Source organism: Ursus americanus, chromosome 3, assembly GCF_024610735.1.
Source record: "Ursus americanus isolate L20-20 chromosome 3, mUrsAme1.1.p, whole genome shotgun sequence".
Lineage (NCBI taxonomy): Eukaryota > Metazoa > Chordata > Mammalia > Carnivora > Ursidae > Ursus > Ursus americanus.
Genome location: NC_142129.1, coordinates 5,438,927 through 5,466,410, shown reverse-complemented (window position 1 = coordinate 5,466,410; position 27,484 = coordinate 5,438,927). Strand labels below are relative to the sequence as shown.

Here is a 27,484-nt window from a genome sequence, read left to right as displayed (position 1 = left end):
TGTCCCTCTGGTTTCAGGTGTCTGTCTTTAGAATGTGGACTTGGTTCTCAGGAGCAAATTGCATGTGGTCAGTGAACAAAATGCTAGCACTGTGGGTAGCCCAGAAAAAGTAGACGTCTTTGCTAAATTCGTATATAAATTTATCTAAGTGCTTTCATCTATAATATTATAGAGATGAATATAATTTTCCTAGATTATTAGTCTCGGAAAATGTATTTCTAAGTGAGAACAATTTGATGTTGTGACTTTTAACTGTATCTATGAGGCTATTTCTGAAGAGACTTCCTCCAGGTCACTCCCCGCATTTGCTGATAACTGACGCCCAGCTCCTCCTCTTCCTCTACTACTAAGCTCTTTGTTTTACAAATCACACAGAGTAAATTTTCTAACACTGTAGCCTGGCAAGTTCTTGATCTTCGTCTCTATTTTAATTTAAGTAGAACTCTGTGACCTTGTGCAAGTTACTTAACCTCTCTGCACCTTATTTCCTTATATGTGGAGTCTGGAGGTTAATGATACTTCACAGGGTTGTTATGAGAATTACAGAACAATATCTGTCCGTGAAAAGTGCTACATCGATGTTTATCACTGTTAGCAATTATTATTCCTATAGACATATCCTGGACCTTTCATCTTCTCAATTACCAGATATCTGTCTCTTCGGCCACAGCCTAAGATGTTCCTGATTTTTTCCTGCTATGCTTCACCCACAACTACCCCTGGACATCATCAGGATCTCCAGTTCTTTGATTTCTGTTTTTACCCCTCATGGTTTCTCTCTTCTCTCTCTCTTTTTTTTCTTTTAGATTTTATTTATTTATTAGAGAGAGAGAGTGAGAGAACACTCCTATCTAAGAATAGGGAGGAATGACTGGGAAATTATTAGGTCTTTATGCTGGAACCATAATGGGATACTATGTAGCCATGAAGCATGACTACACCTGCAGTCTTCCACTGCCTACTCTAACCCAGCGATTAACCAGCTCCAGGGGACTCAGCCTTTGGGATGACTCTCTGTCCATCTCTCTGCCTGTCCCCATGGTCCAGGCCCTCTCTGTCCCAGGCTTAGACTCTACACTGTAAAGGACAGTCTGGCCTGCAGGCTCCCCTCCCTCATAGCCTTACTGATAACATAAACAGTTGATTCAGAGTATGTTATATGCCCCATGCATTACACACTGTATACCCTGTGTATATACTGTATATCCTCCCTTGAACTCCAATCAGCACAATCTCCAGGGCTTCCTCCTACCACCCACCACACCTACCTCTTTGCTCCTTCCATCTCTTTTGCCGATTCCTCCTCTTCTCTCCGACCTCAGTTCTTGATCCTCTTCTCCACCTCCCTGCACTCACAAAGTGCTTCTTGTCCATCTTATGCTGAGGACTCCCAAAGTTCTGTCTCCAGCCCCGGTGGCTCGCAGCGTGCCAGACTCTTCCATCCACCTGCCTACTGGCATCTCCACTTGAATGCTGACTTGACATCTCAGACATGTCCCCAGTTGAATCTTTCCACCAAAACCTACCCCCGCCGCCTCCACCATCCCCATCTCAGTGCATGGCAACTCCACCTTCCAGGTACCCAGGCCAAAAGGCTGGGGTCAGCCTTCACCCTTCTCTTCCTCCTACACCCACATCCCACTCATAAGCAGATCTGCTGATTCCATCTTCAAAATACATGAGGAGTTGGACCACATCTCATTACCTTCATTGCTGGACCCTTAACCACCATCCCATCCTCTTCCTCTGGGACCACTGCAACAGTGGGAGCCCCTGTTTCCACCCTTGCCCCCGCAGGAGCTGGGACCTTGGCCTGTCGATTCTCTAATTTATCTCTAACACATCATAGGTGTTTAATACATACTTTTAAAAAACTGAATGAATAGATGAACATGTAATTATTTTCACACTACTTACTTTGGTGTTATCGGGCCCAGCTATTGGTGGACAAAAAAAAAGATGCTTTGGAACATTATGGTTTTCCCAAAAGTAGATATTATAATTCACTTAATGTGCTTAGAAAAGGAGATTTGTAAACTCTAATACCCAATTCAGTGGTTGTCCCCAGGGGAAACTCACATTCTAAAGATAATGTTCCCACTCAAGAAAAAGACAACATTGAGAAGATATCATTATACAATTCAGTGAGAGCTGAGTAAAAGTTACTACGGGGCACCTGGGTAGCGTAGTTGTTTAAGTGTGGGACTCTTGGTTTCTGCTTAAGTCGTGATCTCAGGGTCTTGAGGTCAACCCCCACGTGGGGCTCCGAGTTCCATGTGGGGTCTGCTTGAGTTTCTTCCTCCCTCTCCTTCGGCCCCTCCCCACCCCGCACATGCTCTCTCTCTAAAATAAATAAGTAAATCTTAAAAAAGAAAAGTTACTGCATACTTTTAGGTAGTTATGGTTTCAATTTACTACTTTTACATACATAAATATATATTAAGTTAACAATTTTGGTATCAGTATTGCTGTTTTCTAGTTTTTTTTTTTACGTTATTGCTAATATTCAATATAATTTTGGCAAAAAGTCCAGAAAACTGAATCTGTGATTTAATATTTTATGTGTCCTTTTTAGGTCACCTGCAATGGCTGGAGGAATTTTTGCTATAAATAGGCATTATTTTAATGAGATTGGAAAGTACGACAGGGACATGGAACTCTGGGGAGCAGAAAATTTGGAACTTTCACTAAGGGTAATTCAGACTTGGCCTTTTAAATAGTTACCTTTGTACAGAGAGAGCGAAAGCTGACTTCAGGTAAGGAGACACCCTGTGGTGCTTATGCCCAGTTTTCCTGCCTGGGCATCTGGTACCATTCCCACATCACATGAAGTAAATGACCTATGATGGGACTCCTCGCAAAATGTGACAATAGTTAGTAAAATACCAGCTTTTATTATCATATGTTTTGTCATTTCTAATGTATGGTATATTGAATTAATGTAATGCTTTTATTTATTTGTGAAAACTCATTCTTTTTTTGAGGGAAGAGCATTTATTTTTTTTTCAATACAAAAGCAGTATATGGTTTTTATTTTTAAATATATAGAAAAGCAAAGGGCATAACAGAAAATACCTGTAAATCTCATTTCTAGATAGTTGCTGAGTTTATATACATGCTGTGCTTCTAAAAATGTGATCATGTTATGCAAACTGTTTAAGACCTGACTAATTTAATATAATTGAACATCTTTTAATCTTCATACGTTCTCACTGGCAGATATGGTTCTTAACCAACACATTCGTTTGATTCATCTATAGGGAGTTTTAAGCATGTATTTGGATGCCAATTTTTGTTGTTGTTGTTGAAGTCGTTTTTTTGAAATTAACATAGAATGTTTTATTTGTTTCATGGGTACAGGTCTGTGATTCATCAGTCTTACACAATACACAGCGCTCTCCACAACACATACCCTCCCCAATGTCCATCACCCAGCTATCCCACCCCTCCCACCCACCTCCCCTCCAGCAGCCCTCAGTTTGTTTCCTGAGATTAAGAGTCTCTTATAGTTTGTCTCCCTCTCTGGTTTCATCTTGTTTCATTTTTTCCTCTCTTCCCCTATGATCCTCTGCCTTGATTCTGAAATTCCACATATGAGTGAGATCATATGATAATTTTCTCTGATTGACTTATTTCGCTTAGCATAATATCCTCTAGTTCCATCCATGTCATTGCAAATGGCAAGATTTCAATTTTTGATGGCTGCATGATATTCCTGTGTGTGTGTGTGTGTGCGTGTGTGTGTGTGTACCACTTCTTCTTTACCCATTCATCTGTTGATGGACATCTAGGCTTTTCCCACAGTTTGGCTATTGTGGACATTTGAAAGTTCTTCTTTATTATACTGATGGTCTAGGTGGTTGTGGTGTGGTGAAAATAATAGGATTAGGCAGTGGGGGACTTGGGTGCCACCAACTATACAGACTATCTCAGGCCTCAGTTTCTCCATCTGCAAATTGAGAAGACTCGGTAGGGGTTGTCTGGGTTGTCTCTCAACTCTTGAATCCCCGGGATACCTGCTACAACATGGGTGGAACTTGAAAACATTATGGTGAGTGAAAGAAGCCAGATACAAAAGGCCCACATATTGATATGAATGAGTCCACTCCTAGGAAATGTGAAGACTAAGCAAATCCATAGAAACAGAAGATAGATTCGTGGTTGTCAGGGGCTTGAAGAAGGAGAGTGAGTGCTGTTGGGTCCCAGGGCTCTTTTTGGGGGTGGTGAGAATGTTCCAGAATGAGATAGTGGTGCTGGTTGGACAACCTCGTGAAAATCCCCAGAGTCACTGAATCGTATACTGTGAGAGGGTGAATTTCTTGTAGAATGTGAATTACATCTCACATCTAAAGGTTGATTTGACTTCTAAATATTCCCATGATATTAGATCACTAGACATTAGGCATCAGAATGGGTCCCAGCTTTGTCACTAACTTGCTGTAGGATCGTGGGTCAACCATTAATTTTTCTAATTCCCCATGTCCTCACCTGGTAAATAGGAATAAATATAAATGCCATTCTCAGAATTTTGTGACGATTTTTGTGTTTTTGTGGTCTTTTTAAATGTTTATTTAAATTCCAGGATAGTTAACACAGTGTTACATTTGTTTCAGATCTACAATATAGGAATTCAGCAATTCCATGCATCAGCTGCGCTCATCAGGACAAGTGCCCTCCTTAATCCCCATCACCTGGTTCCCCCTCCCCCACCCTCTCCCCTCTGGTAAACATCAGTGTATTCCCTAGAGTTAAGGGTCTGTTTCTTGCTTTCTCCCTCTCTCTTTCTCTCTTTTTTCCTTTGCTCATTTGTTCTGTTTCTTGAATTGCAATTTTGTGAACATTTAATGAAATAATTGGGGTAGAGAAACAAAGTACGAAGTAGCTATTCCTGGAGAGAGAGTCTGAAGAAAATATAAGAGTGCCATTCAGATGTTTATTGTGTGTTTATCATAGGTAAGTTTTGGTTTTTGACTAAATTCTAACAGGCTTTTATCATGTTCACTTTGGGGTGCCTGGCTGGCTCTGTCAAAAGAGCCTGCGACTTTTGATCTCAGGGTCGTGAGTTCGAGCCCCACATTGGGTGCAGAGGTGACTTAAATAACACTTAAAGAAATAACGGTCACTTTGAGCTGTGCATACAAATCTGGGCTGTGAGTTCACCATTATTATCCTTAATTTTTGTCTCACTTTTCTCTGCCCGTTTGTCTCTTTCCAGCAGAGACAATCCAGTGCAAAGAAAGCAGCTTAATCAATGACTAAGTTCAAATCTTGGCTGAGCTTTAAGCTTCCTTGCAGGTAAAATGAAAAAAAAAACAAAACCGGAGATCCCTCTTACAACGCTGTAAAGACAGATCCTTTCTAGAAGCTGCCTCATAAGTGACAGGTGTAGTTATTCTTTGTTGCCCTCTGTTCTTTAGACTTTGCAATCATCTGCAGAGATCATACTCTGAATTGCACATATTATCTTAGTGTGTATTAAATTGTTTGCTATATTTGCTTTTTGTGTTTTCTTTTTCTGATATATTTTTTTTCTGTTTTGGATTTTATCTCCCTCTTCCTTCTTTTGGCTTTTACATTGTTCACTCAAAGTTCCTTTAAGCACAAACTCCTTTTATAATGCTTCAGATAATTTATTTTGAATATAAAAATATCTGGAGCAATATATTTTTCCTCTTAAGGCCCTATTTGGCAGTATGTCGTAAGCTTCTTATTTTCATTACTTCTCCCCACCCCCATCATGTGTTCCCTTCTGATCCAGGCATTATTTTATAATGTTCATGTCTTTGGTACTTTTCATTGTTTGTTGATGCTTCCTTGTTTTATTACATGGCTCTCTGTGAATATGGTATATGGTATATTAGGTCCCCTTCTCAGGACCTAATATCTTAATAAGCACATTCTTGTGTCTCAGAATAACATCAATTTTGTGAACAATACATGCATATTTGAAGAGGGAGTATATTCCTTTTCCTGGCTCTGTATTCCCTCCAGATAGCAAATAACAGCTAACTTATTCAAATGTATTAATTTTCAACTACTCCATTCCTAATGGCCCCTTCATATTTTTTAAGTATGTGTGGGTCTCTCTTTTCATAAACATGTAAATTAGTAAATAGCTAGGGTACTCTCCTGACACTAGCAGCAGTCTGTAACCAAGATAAGTAACCGTGTCTTTCCGGAGAGATCATTGACATCTGTACATACGTCTTAATTTCTCACTCCTCATTCCAATAAATCCACATCCTGGTGGCCTCAGCACCTTGGGACATCATCCTGGGAACTGTCACCAGTTTAATATTGATGTCGCTAATGGATGGCATTTGTTCTTCTGTATACTGGAGGACTGCAACATTTGACACCATAGACCAGTTTTTTCCAGACGTTTTCTTGTAGTTTAGAACAACGCTCCTGGTCCTCTTCCACAGTTCTGTTCTCAGTGTCTGCAGGAGTTTCTTCTGTGCATCCCGGAAGCATGGGTGTTCCCGAGACTGGTTCTTGTCAACTGTCCCTTCTTATCCCATGTGCTCCTCAGGGCTCAGGGCTGACCTCAGCTGTTTTGTACCTGTGAAGCCACATTGGTTGTTAATATAGTGCAATATTTCCTAACCTGGTGGGGAAGAACTTCGACTCTGAGTCAACAGAATATCGCCCATGGACAGCCCACTGACCCCGCGGATCCATGGGCTTTCCATGACCCAGCAACTAAAGGGACAGCGCTGGGCAGGGCAGGGGCACAGGATGTGTTGTCGCATCTCTGTTCTGATCGGCCTGGGTCGTGTCAAACCTTGCTAATATTTTTCAGGGCACACCTGCATCAACTCCCATGGCTCTAACACCTGTGTGGCGACAGTACCCAAGTCTACGTTTGCTTAAGGTTAAGACTGTCTCAAGAGTTCTAGTCAGGTCCAATGTAGCCATCAGGTAGGAGCACCTGCTGTGTCGGGCTATGCCAGATGCTGGGCATTCAGAAGAAGGCACAGCCTTCATCCATCCATTCACTCACTCACTCACTCAACAATCCTGAGAGCCTGTTATGTGCAAAGTGCTGGGCTAGTGCTAAGTACCATGGCGCACAGTGCAAACGTGGCTCCTGCTGGCATGAAGCCCCGTGCTGCTAACGGGGAGAGAGTGGTTAGTTAGTTATTTTTGATAAATGCAATGAAGGAGAAATACAGAGCACTGCGAGATCAGATAAAAGGGGAATCTAGCCTTGTGTCGGGGGAGGGGTGTGTCTTAGATGGCTTCCCTGCAGAAATGGCATTTTTAAGTTACGGTGTAACGGATAAAGATGTATTTCATTTATCTGACAAGGTCTTACGTATGTGACATGCACTGCTCTGGACCCTGACAGATACTAACTTACTTATTCTTCCTGATAAACCTGTGAGCTAGGTGCATGATCTCCTACTTATCGTGGAGAAGCTGGGGCACAGAGTGGTCGAGTAACTTGCCTTGATTCACAGAACCTGGGGGTATATTCTCCAGACCTATCATTTCCTGCTTTGTACTAGCTACTCAACTTCAGGTCTGGACACCTCGCCAGCTCCATTCTATTGTCTCTAAGCCATTTCTCTCTGGAAGCCTCCAAAGCTCTGACTGTGTTTTAGTTGCCCTGCTACGGTCACTCTGGAAAGTGGGGATGGGCTGGGTGCCCATGAAGCTGCAGCTTCACCCCCAGCCTCAGGATGCTTCTCCCAACCAGGCTGCAGATCCACACTTCAGTTTCCTGGTGGAGTGGAGGCTGGCCTCCAGCAGTTTCCAACAGTCTGATGGCTTGGGGCTCCATCCTGGTGGCCCCAGATGTGGGCAAGGTGCACTGCTCCAGCCCTGGAACCCTGCCATATACTCTGAGGATCGTCTGCCTCACTGTGGGACGGGACCTCTTAGATACTGACGCCAGCTTAGATTCAGCCCAAGGTGGGCAAACCTCATTGGATGCTGCGATTTGAAAGCAAACCGTGCGCTGGCGATGGAGAAAGGGCGGAGCAAAGTCTTAGAGTCTCCGTAAGGGGGGATTGGGCATGCTCCTCGGCAGCCTCCCGCTCTGACCACAGCTTGCCAGGGCGTCACTGGGTTACTTCCGTGTGCTCAGAATTTCCACCTCTCATGGGTTGCTCCAAGGCACTCTTTCTCTTCTCCGTCCACGCTCTTAGTAACCTTATCTACACCATACTTCAATGACTACATGCCAATGACACCGTTCTAGCTCCTTCCCAGGTCCTTCTGTGCCATAACTTGTATGTCTAATTGCCTATAGGTTACTCTCCTATAGGATGAATATCCCATGAGTATCCTAAACCCAACATTTCAAAAATGGAGCTCTTTCTACCCTCTTGAACCCATTCTGCCTCCCATGTTCTTTTCCTCTTTGGGTGGATGACGTGCTACCCTCCCCCTACCTGCAACCATCCATCCCCCATCCCCCTAGAGTACATTCTTGGTCTCCACTCTTCCTTTCATGCCCTACTTTCCCCCACCATGTATGGTTAGATCTAGGTCTAAGTCATCACTCACCTCTGTCCACTTTGCTCTTTCCCACTACCGCAGTCCATAGTTACAGCTTTGATGTAATTTTTCAGGAAGGCTTTCTTGACTTTTTTTTTTTTTTTAGATTTTATTTCTTTATTTGAGAGAGCAGGAGAGAGTGAGAGAGAGCTCACAAGCCGGGGGAAAGGGTAGAGGGAGAAGCAAACTCCCTGCTGAACAGGGAGCCCGATATGGGACTCGATCCCAGAGCCCTGGGATTATGACCTGAGCCAAAGGCAGACACTTAACTGACTGAGCCACCCAGGTGCCTGTGGAAAGCTTTCTTGACCTTATCCTCACTCCCCCTGCATGCCGACGCACATGTGTGCACACACACACCCACACACAAACACAACTCGGGTCCTTTCTCCTGTGTATGCTTATGCATTACAGCGCTTGCTTTACCCATTACAACCCTTTTTCTGCTGTACACTAGTTGTCACTTGTCTGTGTGTTCAGGGCAGGCTCTGTGGGGATACAACCTGTGTGGTCTCATGTGGGGCCACGCTTGGAAGGACCCCACACTTAGTGGAATACTCTGCTGTTGCCTTCCTGAAATTTTTTTTTTTAAGATTTTATTTATTTATTCGATGGAGAGAGAGACAGCCAGCGAGAGAGGGAACACAAGCAGGGGGAGTGGGAGAGGAAGAAGCAGGCTCATAGCAGAGGAGCCTGATGTGGGGCTCGATCCCAGAACTCCGGCATCGCGCCCTGAGCCGAAGGCAGAGGCTTAACCGCTGTGCCACCCAGGCGCCCCACCTTCCTGAAATTTGTTATAATTTTTGAATCAGAGACTCCAGTTTTATTTTGTGCTGGGCCCCCATCAAGCTGTGTACTCACCAGGGTGTGAGCCCCGTCAGGGCAGGGACACCATCTGACTTGTTCACAATTGGGTCCCTCGGCACCTGGTATGTTGACCACGTAAAAAGTGGTTGGGAAATACTTGTAAATGGTTGAACCACTTGGAGTCTAAGAAGCCTCATGTATAAATGATCAGAATAATCATGTGCCACCACTGAGGCAATGTGCATTAGCATTTAAGACAGTGTCTGCCACCTAACATGCCCTCAGCCAGCGTTGGTTCCCTTTTTTCTATGCGACAGCTATCCCCGAGTTCTCATTTAAAATAGTATCTGGCTGGCAGCCTCTCCTAACTTTCTGCTGAGATGTTTATTGAGACTGGAGGAGATGGGATCCCACTAGAAAATAAATCTGATGGACTGCCTGAATCTGGAAGGCAGCCCCATAACTGGGAACATAACAGTGGAACAGCCTGAGAAAATCCTACCCTCGTTTTGTCACATGAGGTCCCCCTCCGTCACCTCACAAAAACAAATACAGATTACAGAAGTAAGAAAATACTTAGTAATGCCCTGATTTCTGCCTGCAGACTCAGAAAATAGGCAGCCTTCCAACCCATATGTGTCAGTGGAGAAGGGCCAGTGAGGCTGGACCATGATACAAGGGGAGAAGGGTAAGGCAACGCCGAGAGGGGGCAAGGGCAGGACTCCACAGGACCTTGTAAGGATTTAGATTGTATCATATGTACGGTGGAATGCTGCAGGTAGGTTTTAAGTAGGACGGTGATGGAGATGAACAAAGTGGAGGATAAGCAGGGAGAGCAGGAGCGTCTTGTGATGATCTGGACAAAGAGTGATCTCGGATGGAACTAGAGTGGTGGTAATGGAGGTGGAAGGACTGGACAGATTCCAGGCATATCTTACGAGTAGAGTGGGTGGAACTTAGAGACCAAGCAGGTAAGATGGATGTTAAGAGAAAGTGGCATCCCGGACAACCCATTATCAGTCGGCTAATGCCATGATGATGGTGTGTTACAAAAGCAGCTCGACACTGAATGGCTTAGACCAATAAGCATTAGGTTGTTTCTTTCATATGTTCATGGGCTGGCCAGGGTGACTCTGCCTCTGAATTTAGATGGTCTGGGCTCGGCTCTAGTCTTTGACTTTGATTCAGGTCTGTTCATCATTCTAAGAGTATTCGAATTCTGCTCGCGTTCTACTAGTATTACTATCCTACTAGTATTTGCAGTACTAGTATACGAGTGGTAACTAGTAGCAACTCAGCATATTCTTCTCATTTGGATGAGCAAGGATGCAAAAGTCAAGCCAAACCACAGCATATTTAAAGCATCAGCATGCATCATGTCTGCTCCTGTTCTGTTGGCCAGAGCACCAGAGGGACAAGCCCAAAGTCAGGATGTCAGAGGAATAAACTTTGCCCCAAAGTGAGGGATGGGGGAGTGAGCTAATATTTGCCAAACAGTATTTCCATCTATCACACCAGGTTTCTAGAATAAGCAACCAAGTGGATGGAGGTCTTTTTTACTTAATGAGTAAAACTGCAGTTAAGAGAAAAATGTCCCCTCATGTGTTAGTTAGCTTTTGCTGTATAACAAACTATCCCAAAACACAGTGGCTTAAAAGAGCAAATAATTGTTATGTCCCATAATTCACTGTGTTGCTAAAGTGGCTTTTCTGGTCATAGACAGGTTGGCTGATTTTTGTTGCCTGTCGTTGCCTATACATCTGTGTTCATCCGGAGGCTTAGCTGGTGCTAGAGAGTTTTGGATGACATCACTTGCATGTCTGGGCATTTGCCCAGTGATAGCTGGGGTAGTGGAGATGACTTGCCATTTGTCTCTTACATCAGTCTGGCTAGCTCTGGCTCATTTCCAGTGAAATGGTCACAAGGTTCCCAAGAGTAGCAAGAGAAGGCAAGTCCCACGCAGCAAACACTTTTCAAGCATCTGTTTGTGCCACATTTGTTAAGGTCCCATTGGCCAAAGCAAATCATGAGGCCAAGGCCAGATTTAAGAGATGGAGAAATAAGCTTTACCTCTTGATGGAATGAGGTACAACATTACATTGCACAGAAGCGTGCATATAGGAATGAAGAGGATCTGTGGTCATTCTGGCAACCTCCCACACTTCCCAACAGCAGAGATACACGCTTATTTACAAACACAAACTCAAAGCATTTTATAAGTATCAAATTATCTAATACTCTTCACAATCTCATGAGGTGGGTACTGTTATTCTCACTTTATAATTGAGGAAACTGAGGCACAAATTGGTTGAGTAACTGCAGTAACTTGCCTTAGTTCATACAGCTGATGGAGGACTCAAACCATACTGAGAAGCCCCAGAGTCTGTGCTCTTACCCACTGTGTTACCCTAACTCTCAATGGGGTACTAGTGCTATTACTCCTCCTCCTCTTACTACTAGCAGTAGAAACTGGGAGCTGGCTGGACAACTTCCCGCAGAATATCTGCGGAAGCAAGCTGATCGTCGTCTGCATGGACGGCGAGCCCGACAAAATGTATGTCCAGATGGATCGTGTCTCTCTGTAGAATGAATCAACAGTAAAAGAACAAAACATAAGCCCTATGAAGATTAGGCTAAATTGCTATCGCTTCCTTCAATTTGATTTTTTAAAAAGATTTATTTATTTATTCCAGAGGTAGGGGGAGGATCAGAGGGAGAGAGAGAATTCCAAGCTGACTCCACAGTCAGGGTGGAGTCCAATGTAGGCTCAATCCCAGGACCCTGAGATCATGACCTGCTCTGAAACCAAGAGTCAGACATGGTCAACTGACTGCGCCACCCAGGCGGCCCATGATTTTTGAGAAAGTTTTTTGATGAAATTTTTACTCTTGTACCTCTTTCATCACTAGGATTACTTTTGTTTTCTATTCTGTATGGCAGATTTCTTTTCTAATCAAGAAACATTTCAAACATATAATAAACAGTGCTTTCTCCGGTCTAATTATTAAACAGATATTAATGATCTTCCAAGTTTCCTTAAGTTCTCACTTTAAAAAAAGAGAGCTTTTGATATATAACAAAGCGCCCCCAAACAGTAGCTTAAGTGAACAACTGTGTAGTTCTCAATTTCGGATGAAAATGAGATCCAGGGGCACCTGGGTGGCTCAGTTGGTTAAGCGTCTACCTTCGGCTCCGGTCACGATTCCAGGGTCCTGGGATCGAGCAGCTGTGGGCTCCTTGCTCAGCAGGGAGCCTGCTTCTCCCTCTCCTGCCTGCTGCTCTGCCTGCTTGTGCTTTCTCTCTCGCGAACAAATAAATAAAATCTTTAAAAACAAAAAATAAAAACAAAAAAAGAATTGGTCACGTATGAGGGAGACAGAATCACTTAGTATTCAGAGTGCTGGCTCTGAGGCCAAACTTCCTGAGTGTAAACCCTGCATTCTCTGTCACTGGGCAAGTTTCTTTCTTTTCTTAATTTAATTAAATTAATTAATTAATTAATTTTTTTTAAAGTTCCATGATTCATTACTTGCGTATAACACCCAGTGCACCATGCAATACGTGCCCCCCTTACTACCCATCACCAGCCTATCCCATTCCCCCACCCCCCTCCCCTCTGAAGCCCTCAGTTTGTTTCCCAGACTCATTTATGGAACATAAGAAGTAGGAAGATCAGTAGGAGAAGAAAGGGATAAAGAAAGGGGGGGTAAACAGAAGGGGGAATGAACCATGAGAGACTACGGACTCTGGGAAACAAACTAAGCAAGTTTCTTAACCAACGTATATACTAGTTTCTTTATCTGTAAAGTGGGGATAATCACAGTACCTACATTATAGGTTTGTTGTGAGGATTAAATAAACAACCTAAGAAATGTTAGCTATTCCTATGTTTATTTTAAAAAATCGGCCCTTGCCTAGTACTGGCAAATATACATTAATGTGTCCTGTTTTGTCTAGATCTGGATGTGTGGAGGCCAGCTCTTTATACTCCCCTGCTCACGAGTGGGACACATCAGTAAGCATCGCTTTCCAAATCAACCTGGGCTTACGAAAGCCGTGATGTATAACAATCTCCGACTGGTGCACGTTTGGCTGGATGAATACAAGGTGAAGGAAGTGTCTCTGATTTGGAAAGACGAGCAAGAGTACAGAATGGGACTTGCTCTAAAGAAACCTGCTACTACCTTTCCGGATAACGAGTTTGGGGTTTTTTCCTCTATTTTCCTTAAATTAGCGGTACACCTTCAGCCCCTCATCCACCTTCCCTAGACCCTATTCTCAATTAGTTCATTCTGACTTACTACACTGGAGCATTACTTTTTATTTTAATTTCTAGGGAAACTCAAGTTTCTCAGAAGTAAATCAACCACCACAGGAAGTTTGTTTTGTTTTGTTTTGTTTTATTTGGCCCAGATCTATTTTTCCACCTAAGGATTGCCCCTCTGAAGCAAACACCTCTCCCTGCTCCCTTCCCCATAGGCAACTCTTTACATTCTCTTCCTCTACTACTAAGTTCTCAAGGGATGCAGCTGCTGTGGTCTGGAGACTGCACGAGGACCTCCACCACCTCTCTTCAACCAACAATCAAAGATTTCTCTGTCAAAGCCATGCCCCTTCATCTGTGCACCTCCCCAAGGCTTCAGTCCCTAGCCAGGACCTAAAAGGGTGCACAGACAGAGAACACGTAGCTGTGACCCCATTTGAAAGTTGTCCCTCCAGGATCCATGCACGAACAAATATGGCGATAACCCCAACAAGACCTCATGTCAGATACATGGGGAGAAATACATAAGAAAATCTCTATGATATTCTATGTTCTGATCTTAATCCAATATTTCTTTATTATTTTAAATTATAAAAGTAATAATACTCTTTCTCTAGTAATCAGGGCAATGTGAATTAAAACCTCAGTGAGATATTTCTACATAGCCACTTAGATTGGCAAAAATGTTTTAAGTCTCATAGGACCAAGTGGTGGCAAACACAGGAATTCTCAGACACCACGTGTGGGAGTATTCATTATTACACACTCACTTTGGAAGACAGTTCGGCAAAATCAAGTAAAGATCATGAATATCCCGTGATCAAGCAATTCCATTCTGTGTATGCACCCCAGAAAGGCATGCTTTTGTGCAACAAGAACACACAAACAAGAATGTTTACAAACAGCATTGTTGGTATTAGCCAACCACTAAATACAACCCAACTGCTGATCAAGAGTAGAATGGATAAATGTGACGTGTTTAATTGCTATAATTCTATACAGCCATGAAAATTCACCAACTGTAGATATACATACAACAGTACAGTACACCTTAAAGACATAATGGTGAACAAAAGCAGCCAAACACAATAGAATATATACTGATTTATTCCATTTCCTATTAAGTTAAAAATGGGTAAAATTAAGCCATGTAATTTATGTGTGCACAATTAGATAATCAAAGCTAAAAAGAAAAGCAAAGACATGAATACATAATCAAGATAGGATTTAAAACCAAGGGAAAGGCTATGCTCAGGACGGGAAGGGCAGGGGGCTTCGGGGATGGCATTAATGTTCTCTTTCTTGACCTAGTCAGTATGACGGGGGTTGATTTTCAGCAATTCATTAAGTTGCACATTTAATTTTATGTACTTTTTGTATGCTTATTATATTTCCTGATTTTTTGTATCTTTTTTCATTATAATAATATATTTATTATATTATGTTAGTCACCATACGGTACATTTCCTGATTTTTAAAAGAAATTACTTTTTAAAAGGTAAAACATACTCACGTTTAAAAGTCATGCAATATTGAAAGAGTACTAAGTGAAAAGCAGGCTTTCTCAGCCCATAGTTCCACCCCTCAAAAGTAACATTAAATTAGCAATCACTAAATCACTAAATTTAGTAGTCACTAAAATTAATAGTTTCTTGTTACATTAAAAACAAATATATATCCTTTTATATAACTAGAATTTATTTATTTGAGAGAGAGAGAGACAGCGAGAGAGGGAACACAAGCACGGGGAGTGGGAGAGGAAGAAGCAGGCTCCCAGCGGAGGAGCCTGATGCGGGGCTCGATCCCAGAACGCCGGGATCACGCCCTGAGCCAAAGGCAGACGCTTAACGACTGCGCTACCCAGGCGCCCCCCAACTCTGGTTTTAATTAAACTTTGTATTCTAATCTTATAGGTTAGAAATTATTATTATTTTATATTGCATTTATCTATGAGAGATCTTGAGCTTATTTTTACACTTGCTGATTTTTTTCTGGCCCCAGACTTAAGTAGCCGACTTGAACACAGCTAGGACTGAGTAGTTAACTGAATTTCATAGAGGATATAGTGGCAAAAAGGTCCATCTAACTTAAAAAGCATATAATGTTCAGCATAAAATCAATGGATTGTATGACCCGGCACACCAGAAAATGTAGTAAGTTACATTAGACAAGAGAGGGCTTCACACAAAATGTTGTCTAAGGTCCTCTCTGCCTTTGCTCCCAAATGACAACACCCCTCTTCCACCCACAGGCCCATCCCCTGCAAGTGGCAAGACATGATGGCAAAGACCTACAACGGTCCAGGGTCCCAGGGAGAATCCAACATGGCATGCCCATAATACACTAGCTTGGAGAAGCAAGTTCCTTCTCTTGTTCAACAATATTACTATATTCTGGTCCCTGGGAAACACAGATGAAAATACAAGGGTTCTTTAAAAGGAAGCTTCAGTCTATTTAGAATCTCTCTTTTAATGTGGGGCAGATTGAATCCATTAGACATTCATACTTAATACTATCTTAAATTAGAGTGTCTAACAGACAAACTGGGTGTGGTGATAATAATGGCCAGAACTGACATGACACCACACGCCAGCCTTTGTTTCCCCAGTGGTCTGCACATATTAGAGTGTTCAGTCCTCACAACAACCTCATGAGGGCAGGGGCAGAGGTCACATAATAAGTAGCAGAGCAAGAATGTGAACCCAGGCTGTCTTCCCCCAGAGTCAATTTGCGCTTAGCCACTACCCACCCCCCATTTCTGAAACCATGGAAGTGTTGATTGGGACCAGGGAGTGAGGGTTTTGTCCTTGGGTATTGAGAGAGCAGGAGAAAGGGGATATATCACAAAAGCTGGCTGTGATTCTTGGGCTCCTAAGAAGCAGCACCCGGATCCCCGGTTCTCTCCCTGGATCTCTCTACAGCCCCTGTGCCATGGTTTGTCACAGCACAGTCTGTGAATACGTGTGGGGCAAGTGAATCCCAGGTACCACGTGTATCTCTTCCCTCACTCTATGGATAGAATCGGAAGGTCTTCTGTTTTTTTTTGTGTTTTAGTTCAGGTGATGGAAATATATACTACTATGTTAGATATAACTTGTTTGGTTTAATGAAATGACTCTCTATTTCCATTTAGGAGCAGTTTTTTTTACGACAACCTGGTCTGAAATCTGTTGCCTACGGAAACATTAGTGAGCGTGTTGAATTGAGGAAACGACTGGGTTGCAAATCATTTCAGTGGTATTTGGATAACGTCTTCCCAGAACTAGAGACATCTGAGGGAAGCCAATGAAAAGGAAACAAATCATTTTCATTTATGAAGGGCTAAACATCCCCCAGGTCTTCAACACAGAGAAGAGTGCAAGTTTGGAACATCATGAAATCATGTGACACACAGTAAGAAATACAAGCAGAGTGCTCTAGAACAAGAGTGCCTTTTTGTCTTCCTTTAACAATAGTTCTTAACACTTTGTTACACATGCCACTAAATTTCTGGGGTGGCAAAACCTTGAACATTAGAAATATACACGGTCACACAATTAAGACTATCATACAATTGAGTGAGGTAAAGTGTATTCTCTTCGTTATTTGCCAAACTCACTTGGTCCCGTTAGACCACAGGGAATGCTCCACTCTTGGCACCTTTGTCAACTCCATTCCACTCCAGGCAGGTGACCTGGCCTGGTGGCCTTCTCAGAAAGACATTCACAGAGAGCCTTGGTTGGTACCTGTCAGTCCTTTTGTCACTTGGAGACAGTCCCTCTTCCCTGTTTCTGATTTTGCCTTGTTCATATTTCTCCCCTCCTACGGCTCTGGCCTACAGCTCTCCTGACACTTCTTGGTTTGTGTGCTCTGTTGTTAATCTGTCTTCTAAGAACTGTTTAGCTGGGACTGGGGAAGATGTAGCTAAGTTCCCTATCTACCTGTGTGAACACACTCCCAAATGTCTAAAGTACTTCTTTTCGGGGCGCCTGGGTGGCTCAGTCGTTAAGCGTCTGCCTGCGGCTCAGGGCGTGATCCCAGCGTTCTGGGACCCAGCCCCACATTGGGCTCCTCTGCTGGGAGCCTGCTTCTTCCTCTCCCACTCCCCCTGCTTGTGTTCCCTCTCTCGCTGACTGCCTCTCTATCAAATAAATAAAATCTTTTTTTTTTTTTAAATAAAGTGCTTCTTTTGGGTTAGAGGGATGGCTGTTGTATTCACCCTGGTGAGGATGGCTAGAAGGGGGACAAAGATTTAATTCACAGAGACAATGAGAAAATGATGGAAAGAACATATTGAAAAGAATAAAAGGAATGGGGGAGACTTGGGGTAGGATCACTAAACCTATCATATAAACTAGTTTTTACAGCAGGAGACAACTTATCTATTATGCTCACTCAGTCAACAATTGAGTGGTCCTCCAGGACCAGATATACTTCTAGGTGCTAGAATGCAGCAGACAAGGGAACAGGAAAACATCCCTCCCTTCATGGAGATCGTATTCTTCGAGATAATCCATATAATATAAAGAAAAAAGAACCAGTTTATACAATCTCTTTATACATATGTATTTAGCAAATTACTCTATAGAATCTATTGTTAGATTTATGTATTTAGCAAAATACTCCCTAGAATCTATCGTTAGAACGACATGGGGAAAACCTGGGCTCCTATGTTACAGGTGGCCAGGGTAACGTGATTGAGCCTTTAAAAAGTCAATCTGGCAACACAAAATAAGCACCACATTATGATTTTATTCTTGGCCCATATTTATACCTTTTTTAAAAAAAGATTTTATTTATTTATTCATTCGACAGAGATAGAGACAGCCAGCGAGAGAGGGAACACAAACGGGGAGTGGGAGAGGAAGAAGCAGGTTCATACCCGAAGAGCCTGATGTGGGGCTTGATCCAGTAATGCTAGGATCACGCCCTGAGCCGAAGGCAGACGCTTAACCGCTGTGCCACCCAGGCGCCCCCCATATTTATACCTTACCTGCTTCTAGAAAGTAATAAAAAATGATTATAATAAACCCATGAATCTATTAAAATTAGTGTAAAATACAAATCTGTAGCAGAAGGAAAAAAGAATTCTAGTATAAATAAAGCATCATTTTGAAATAACTTTTTTCTAGTTTTGGAATTTGAGAATGATTTTTTTCTTTGGTAGGCATAAAGGAGGATGTTGTAAACATTAGCTTTGCCAAAAGAAAAAGACAAATGTTCTTAGAGCCATGAGCCTAATATTAGGTCTTAGTTTTTTTTTTCCTCCTTAGAGGGAGTGGGCATGCGTGCAGGCATGGGGGGAGAGGGGCAGAGGGAGAGAATCTCAAGTAGACTTCCTGCATAGTGGGGAGCCCGACACAGGGCTTGATCTAGACCCTGAGATCATGACCTGAGCTGAATCCAAGAGTCAGGCACTCAACAGACTGAGCCACCCAGGCACCCCTTTAAGTCTTTGTTTTTTAATCTAAATGTTGGTTCAGGTACCAGATAACAATATGGGTAAGTCTTAGAAATGATGTAGTATGTTGCTTAAACAACTTCTTTTGAATATTGGCTCTAGAATAGAAATCAGAATAAACATCTAAGTATTGGTGTGACTGAAAGGAAATCCATAGTAGCCTATATGTGGTAATTTCCTGTTTCATGTGTTAACAATCTGATTTGTTTTGGAGCTAGTTGAGAACTATCTGCTAACCCACTCAAAGCTTTTCTCAAAACAGTTTTGGTACGATCAAATGTTCAGACAAGCCTTAAAGTAAGCCTGGGAGTTCTCTAATTAAAGCATACTTCTCTGATTGTAGCCTAAGACACACCCGCATGAAATTGAGCTCTCATTATGTTTCATAGGCTGTGGTGAGTACTCTGTCTGCCTTGATTATCTCCGTTCAACCACACATAAGATAGGGCCTATTGTTATTGCCATTTCATAGATGAGAAAACCAAAGTTAGAATTTGTCCGGGGTTGGGATTGACAGTTTTAGCAAACAAAAATACAGGATAGCTCTGTCTTTGAAATTTGAACTTTGAATAAGCAGTATTTTGTTGAAAGTATATTTCACATATCCCACGGAAAATATACCACAAAATTGTTGTTTCTCTGAAATTCACATTTCAGACCATCCTGTATTTCATCTGGTAACTTTATCTGGGGACAAACTAACACAGCCCATATAGTAGCAGAATCAGCTCAATCTCAAAGACTCTGGGCTTAACCACAACGTTAGGCTGCAAAGAGCTAAAATTTTAGTGTCATTCTTCGTAACACTAAAACTGGAGCTAAACCAAACCTCAATTGCTAGAATTATACCATTATACATTAATTTGATGGAATAGCATATAAACCCGTTTAAAATAACAGCTAGAAAAAAATTTCGTTCCAGACCCATCAGAATGGCAAACATTTAAATATGGATGCTTAAATATGGATGCTATCAAGGGTCGGGAGCAGGTGGATTATTGGAAGCTCTCAGCACTGACTGTTCCCTAGCACAGGGATTTCAGTTTGTGTGCGAATCGCCTGCAGATCTTGAAAGCAGATTTCGATGACTAGCCAGGTGTGGCAAGGGGCCTCCGATTCAGCAGTTCTACCCCCCAGGTGACGCTCACGCGGCCGACTGTAGCCGCTGTTCCTCGGGATGCCTCACTTCTGCACCTGACCACCAGCCTGAGGTTTTTCCACGCGTCTCTGAGAGGTACACCGCAAAGCCTTCACACTGGAACCCACATTTCTTTCAGCAAAGCTGAAGCTGCACATCTTCTAATATGTACAAGCCCGCTTGTCCTTAACGAGGCCTTTTTTTATACGAGAAAAAAACCCAAGCCACCCGTCACAGACCCTCAGGGCCACTGCCAAACCGGGAGTCTCGTGAGCACTCCGACCCCTGCCAGCGCAGCGAAGCGCCCACCCCAGGCGCTAACGGTGACGTCAACCGCGCGCGGGGGCGGGGGTGGGGCCTTCCGTCACGTGTCCCCAAGGGCACGCGCGCTCGCTCCGAGACTGCGGCGCGCCCGCGGCCGCCACCGCGCCGGGTGAAGTGTTTGTTCCCGGGCAGGTCCGCCCGCTGTGGCTAATGCGGCTCGGATCCGGGCTGTGGCAGGAGGGAACATGCCACGGCCCGAGTCCCAGAAGGCCGGGATCCTGCGCTGCCGGCGTCGGGGTGAGTAGCGCGCACGGCCTGGCGCGACGGCGTCTGAGCCCGCGCGGCCTCCGTCGTCCCCTCAGCGCCTCGAGCGAGCGGCTCCGGCGCGCGGCCCCGAGATACAGTGGGGTGACGGCTGCACCCGGCGCCTGGCTGCAGTTTCAGACTGCGCGAGCACGGCCACCTGGGACTGGGTGTTGACGGAAGAACCGCCCGCGGGGCCCGGCGCGCCCCTGTGGGCGGGGGCTGCGGAGGTCGCGGAGCCGTGGGCCCGGGGTTCCAGCTGCTGTTTTCCGGAACGAGGGCCGGAGCCCTGCAGCTGGGTTTGCCAAGAAAAGGAAGTGGTGCGGCAGAAATGGTAACGGAAGGTGTCAAACGTGAACGCTAGAGAGGAGTGAATGATGCACCCTCCCCCGGTCCCCCTCACCCCGGTCCCTCCCCCGCCCGCACAGTATCCAGGCAGCTCGCGTTTCCCGGGAAGGCTCAACAACTTGTGTTTACACATGGCATTCGGTTGATGTCCCTCTGGTTTCTCTTTTCTTTTTGTTTGCAATATACTTGTTGGAGAAATTGGGTTATTTGTCGTGTATAATTTCCCACCTTCTTAAATTTCATGGCGTTTGGATAAATCTAAAAATACAAAGTCCCTGTCCTCCAGTTCTGAAAGACTTCATCCTTTGAAGAATATTAATATGCTCATGATAGAATAGTTTATTTTTACCATCAAAGAAGACTTGGGTCAGCGTACTTTTTGTATTATGAAAGCAGTTGTTTGGTTGGTCGGTTTTCCAAATATAAAATGAAATTATAACTTTGTGCTTTTCATAGTATTACTATGCACTGTCTTCCCCCAAATCACAGGTTTAGACCCTACTTTAAAGTGTTTGTTTTACTCCACTCACTTCTTCCCGTTTATCCAGAAATTTGTATGTCGAAATTACTCTGCCTTAAGAAAAACAGAAAAAAAATCTCTCTCCACTCTCAGAATGTATTAGTTGAGCTTTTGAAGTTAAAGGTGGTGAAAGAATAACCCACAGTTTTCACAGCTTCTCTTGACAATTTCTGTGCTGTTTGTTCTGTGCAATTTGGGTTCTCTTTAGTTTTTTGCTTTTTTTAAACTTTTTTTTTAATTGCAAAATACACACAACATGAAATTTATCATTTTAACCGTTTTTAAGGCACAACTCACCTGCATTAAGTTCTTTCACAGTATTGTGTCACCATCCCACTATTTCCAAAACATTTTAATCACTCCAAGCAGAAAATCTGGAACCATTAAGCAATAGCTTTCCATTACCGCCTTCTCCCAGACCCTTTCTGTCTCTCTGAATTTGACTGCTCTAGATACCTCATGCAAGTGAAATCATATAATGTTTGTCTTTTTGTGTCGGGCTTATTTCATGTATTGTTTTCAAATTTCATACATGTTGAGCATCTATTAGACTTCATTCCTTTTTGTAGCTGAATAATATTTCCATTTTTTGGCTGTATCACAATTTGTTTATTGGTTCATCTCTTCACGGGTGCTGGGTCGTTCCACCTTTTGGCTACTGTGCATAGTGCTGCTATGAACATGAAGTTACATGTATCTGTTTTTGATTCCTTGGGGTGTATAAGTAGGAGTGGAATTGCTGGGTCGTATGGTATATTTGACTTTATGAGGAATCGACAAATCCTTCACATTTTTAAAACTGCTTTCTTAAGACCTGCATGCCTTGCGATGGCTAAATCTGTTGGCCCCACCTCAACTCATGCTGACTTGACCTCTAAATCTTTGTGACACCTCATGTTGCTGGTCAGTACACCCTCTTGAGGGTCTCGATTTTGTGATCCTTCTCATGTCCTTTATTTGTACTTCACTTTCCACCAGATTTTTATATGTGCATGTCCCTAGAGGTTCAGGGCTTGCTGCCTATCCATTACTTAAACCCTCTTCTATTATTTCCATGGAACTTGAACTAAAATTTTGGTGTTTATTTTTAACATTGCTCTGAGGCTTAGATTTGAATTTCAAGCTAGATTTTTTTCCCTCTGTCCCAAATCATTTTATACACTGCTTCTAGAATTTTCTCCCTAAGACAAATTTGCTTAAAGACATTAGTTAGCCTTTTTTTTTTTTTTTTTTGCATGCAGAACTAGTTAATTCTCATCCTGAGGGTCAGAGCCCCATCCTGTCCTCAGAAGTAATTACCTTCCACTAGTCTTAATCAGCCAATCTGTTCATTATAGCCAGTCATTCCACTTGATATTCTGTTTGGAAAACTGAAAACAAATACATGTTGCAGTTTTCCAAGACTTGAACTTTCTCCTCGAAATATTTCAGTATTTGGCCATTAAAGTCTTACTTTTTAAAACCAAGCTTAAATATCAGCTTCTAAAAGAAATTTTCTTCAAGTTCTTCATACAGTCTTTTTTCGTCTATAACCCACCTGTTTTACCTCCTATTGGTTAATTTGAAGCAAATCTCAGGTATAGGGTTAGATTATTTTAGCTGTATAAAATAAGCTCATTCTGATTTCTAGTCTTGTTTTGTTTTTAAAGATTTTATTTATTGTAGAGAGAATGTGTGTGTGCATGGGCATGAGCAGGGGCAGGGGGGCAGGGCAGAGAGAGGGGGAGAGAGAATCTCAAGCTGCCTCCCCACTGAGTGCGGAGCCCTACGCAGGGCTCAGTCTCACAACCCTGAGATCATGACCTGAGCTGAAACCAAGAGTCAGACACTTAACCAGCTGAGCCACCCAGGCACTCCTCTAGTCTGTTTTTAAAATAAATTTTATTTTAGAATAGTTTTAGATTTACTGAAAATTGCAGAGTAGTACTGAGAGTTCTTACAGATACAATGCCAAGTTTCTCCTGTTATTAACAACTGGCATTAGTATGGTACATTTATCACAATTAATGAACCAATACATTATTATTAACTGACATCCAGAATTTATTCAGATTTCCTTTGTTTGTTTGTTTCTTTTTTCCCTGTTCTAAGGACATTAGGTAAAAACTAAGGGTCCCATCCAGGATACCATTGCATTTAGTCATCTTGTCTCCTTGGGCTCTTCCTGGCTCTGACAGTTTCTCAGACTTCCTCTGTTTTTGATGACCTTGACAGTTTTTAGAGTACTTGTCAGGTATTTTGCAAAATGTTTGTCAGTTGGGATTTATCTGATGTTTTTCTCATAATTAGATAGCAGTTCCACCCCAGAGTGGGAGGACAGTGCCCAAAATATCACCAGGTGTGGGTACTAGCTGGGTGATTCAAGACCTCTGTCTTAAATGGGACCAATGGCACAAATGTTTAAAGACCCCCCAAGCCCTGCCCAATTGGCTACCGACATCCTGACCTCTGGGAACTGGCCATTACATTGCCCTAATTTTAACCCTCATTGGGTGATAAGCTTATGCAGTTCATATTCATCTCTGGTGATTCAGGGCCAGACATTAAATTGTTGGGAATATACAACTAAATTTTCTTTAAAACAAGGCTTCATGTGTGTCCCCAATCTTTACTCTTCACGGGTGGATACCTCCTATGCCTCAGAGGAGAGCACCACTCAGTCATTTGCAAGGTGTGCCGCTGGGGACCCCCCCCTTGAATTTATTGAAAATTTGTGATACCAGTAAATGCCCCCAGTGGTGCAAACAAACCTTAATCAGGGCATCCTAGATCTGTGCAACCCTGTTAGATCCCCTGCCCCTCAATTCCCCTACCTGGGAGAGCCACCCCTCAGGGATGTCTCCCTCCACCTGTGACAGTGCTTTATCGACCCTGTCCCATTTGCTCAACAAAAGGTACCTCACATGTCCCTGCAGCTTACCTGGCCACTCTGTGATGTTCAGCTGCTCCCATGCAGGACACTTTGCAATGCAGTATGTGGCATCTGGCTAGAGCCCCCACATGCCCTTTATAATCCTCCATATCTGCCCAGGGAACAACACCACATAGATGAACATGACCTACACCTCCTCCCAAGGAACATAAGCCCCACAGTTTTGGGCCTCGTGGCCTAGCCATCCAGGAAGAACCCCAGCTTATTTCAGCTTCCCTGATCAAGCAGTTGTGTCCGCTGTGGGTCCAGTGCCTTGGAGCCGTCACGCATTTGTGTACTTCTCCTTCCTTTAGCCCCTAACACATGCCAGCCCCCAGGCAGTCCTGTCTGTTTATACCAATGTGCTTTAATCTCCCTGGGACTACCGCTAAAAAATTACTGAACAGGACCTCCAGTCTGCCTCTCTTCCTGCCCCCTCATGTCCAAAGTGCATGTGGTGTTTATCCCCATGATATTAGGAGTCGGTCTGCCGTTGTCCCTCAGCTGGACCAGGCTAGTCACCACTGCCCTGGGTGTACAACAAATGAGTAAGGCTAAACAGGTACAGATATTCCATAATCTCACCCAAGAGTTTTAATCAAGTACCAATTTAACCTTTACCCAAGGGCTTTTATTTTCTTGGCTGGACCCCAGCAACTGGGGATAACAGTGACGGACAGGATTTTGAACTTTTGTTTGTTGATATTGCTGATTGGTGTTCTTGCTTTGCTCAGATGTTTCACTCATTGGGTGACCAAAATCATTTCAGTGGCTTTTAATATCTCCACTGTCCAGCTAATGCCTATGATTTTCGCTAAAGATTAATGCCTAAGCATCATGGGGTCAATTGTGATGAGAAAAACAACTTTTGAGAAAAGCACCTTTTAGGGAAAACTTTGTGTTTCTGAGTTGCTGCCTAGGCATTTTACATTTAGGATAATCCTACTCAGACCCAGAGTCTGGACATTCAGGTAAGGACTTGAGTTTAGGATGCCTGCCATAAGTTCCTGCTTTGTCTTTCCCAGAGCACTTTTTTTTTTTTTTTAAGATTTTATTTATTTATTTGACAGAGAGACAGCCAGCGAGAGAGGAAACACAAGCAGGGGGAGTGTTTCCCAGGGCACCTTTTAAAATAACCACTTCAAGCGAAGCTGGGAAAAGTTAGTGACCTCTGCCCCAACTACCTTATAAGTAATAGCTGCTTGCTACCCTGCTCTCTTATTTCCTGCTCCCTGGTAACCTGGGATGTAGGACTGCCCTTTCCCCAGGTCATTGCATTCCCTATCCCCCTGCTTCTGGGAGCTTTAAGTGATAAATCTTGTGACCCTGCTTCCTTCGTGTGGGTATATTGAAATTGCACTGCCAATCCAAAGGATGCTGGAGGTTTCACGTCCCCAAAGTGGGAGCTCAGGTGCTAAGGAGGTGACCTGCTGCCCCGCCCCCTGTGTGGTTGGTTATGCCCCTTCATTCTTAATTCAGTATACCAGCCCCGCTTCTCAGCACACCATGCACAGTTGTTGGTTTATGGCCTTTTTCCTCCATTTTGAAAGCCAGCAACAGCTGGTCCAGTTCCTCCTCTTACATTGCATCATTCTGATTTCCCTTTTGCACATTTAAGGATCCGGAGATTACACTGGGTTCACCCAGATAATCCAAAATAATCTCTTTATTTTAAGGTCAGGTGATCAGCAATCTTAATTCCTGGGATGTGGCTGTGCTGGGAAACCATTATTTTACCTCCACATAGCGTGTCAGTTACACTTCTTATAAAGAGATTTTTGGTGGTTGCCCTACAGTTTACAGTATACATTTTAAACTAATTAGTTTGAATCTGCCTTCACATGACAGTATATTGCTAAACATCTTGTACAGGTACCTTATTAATAAAGACCATCCCAATTTTTCCCTCCCATTCCTGTGACATTGTTGTCATTCATTCACTTACCAGTATGCTATGATCATTCAGTATATTGTGACTTACGTTACTTTGAACAATTTCTTTTAGATCAATTAAGAATAAGAAAAATATAATTCTCATTTTTTTCTTCTCTGATGTTCTTTATGTAGATCCAGGTTTCTTACCTATGTCATTTTCCTTCTGCTTGAAGAACTTCTTTTAACATTTCTGGCAGGGCAGGTCTACTGGTGATGAATTCCTTAGGTTTTGTTCAAGAAGGTATTTCTTCTTAACTTTTGAAGGATAATGTCGGTGGGTATAGAATTCTAAGGTGGGCGGATTTTTTTTTTTTTTTTGTACTTGAACTGTTTCAGCCCATCTCTTGGCTTGCATGATTTCTGAGGAACATCCCACTGTAATTCTTACCCTTCTTCCCCTGCAGGTAAAGTTTTTCCCTCCCTGTGGCTTCTCTCAAGATTTTTGTCTTTTGATTTTCTGATTATGGTGTACCTAGGTGAAAGTTTAGGGGGGGATATTTATTCTGCTTTGGGTTCTCTTACTAATTTTGGAGAGTTCTTGGCCATTGTTATTTCAGATATTTCTTCTGCTTTCTTTTTCTTTCTTCTCCTTCTGATATTCTGATACTTAAATGTTATACTTTCTGAAATTGCCCACAGTTTTTGGATGTACTGTTTTTCCCTTTTTTTCCTCTTTGCATTTCAGTTTGGGAAATGACCTATATTCAGGCTCACTGTTTTTTTTCTTCAGCTGTGTAAAGGCCACTGTTGAGCCCATGGAAGGCGTTCTTCACTGCTGTTAACAGTGTTCTTGATTTTTTAGCCATGTCTTTGGATTCTTTCTTAGAATTCCATCTCCCTATTTATATTTTTCATGTGTTCTTGCATGTTGTCTTTTTTTCGATTAGTGTTCTTAACCTATTAATTAAAGATATTTATTTATTTATTCATTTGTTGGCAGGCGGAGCACAGGGAGAGGGAGAAAGAGAATCTTAAGCAGGCTCCACGCCTAGCATGGAGCCTAGTGTGGGCTTGATCTCACACCCCTGAGATCATGACCTGAGCTGAAA

The 27,484-nt window shown here is 43.0% G+C and overlaps 2 protein-coding genes across 7 annotated transcripts in view; both read left to right on the top strand.

Moving 5' to 3' along the window:
- Positions 1 to 16,963, top strand: part of GALNTL5 (polypeptide N-acetylgalactosaminyltransferase like 5) — a 44,505-nt gene extending 27,542 nt beyond the window's left edge. Inside the window, 4 exon segments of the mRNA XM_087860613.1 lie at positions 2,576 to 2,693; positions 13,270 to 13,419; positions 16,710 to 16,850; positions 16,853 to 16,963. Coding sequence (XP_087716739.1) covers positions 2,576 to 2,693; positions 13,270 to 13,419; positions 16,710 to 16,850; positions 16,853 to 16,963 — 520 coding nt within the window.
- A 3,578-nt stretch (positions 16,964 to 20,541) lies between these two features.
- The window catches only part of GALNT11 (polypeptide N-acetylgalactosaminyltransferase 11), a 55,263-nt gene continuing 48,320 nt past the window's right edge, over positions 20,542 to 27,484 (top strand). For 3 of the 6 annotated variants that reach the window (XM_045792273.2, XM_087860681.1, XM_087860677.1), the window contains exon 1: positions 20,543 to 20,715. The gene's annotated coding sequence lies outside the window, so the exon portion shown is untranslated. Of the gene's footprint in view, positions 20,716 to 20,813; positions 21,056 to 27,484 lie in introns of those variants that run through there. The other 3 variants (XM_045792271.2, XM_087860679.1, XM_087860682.1) reach the window with 2 other exon arrangements.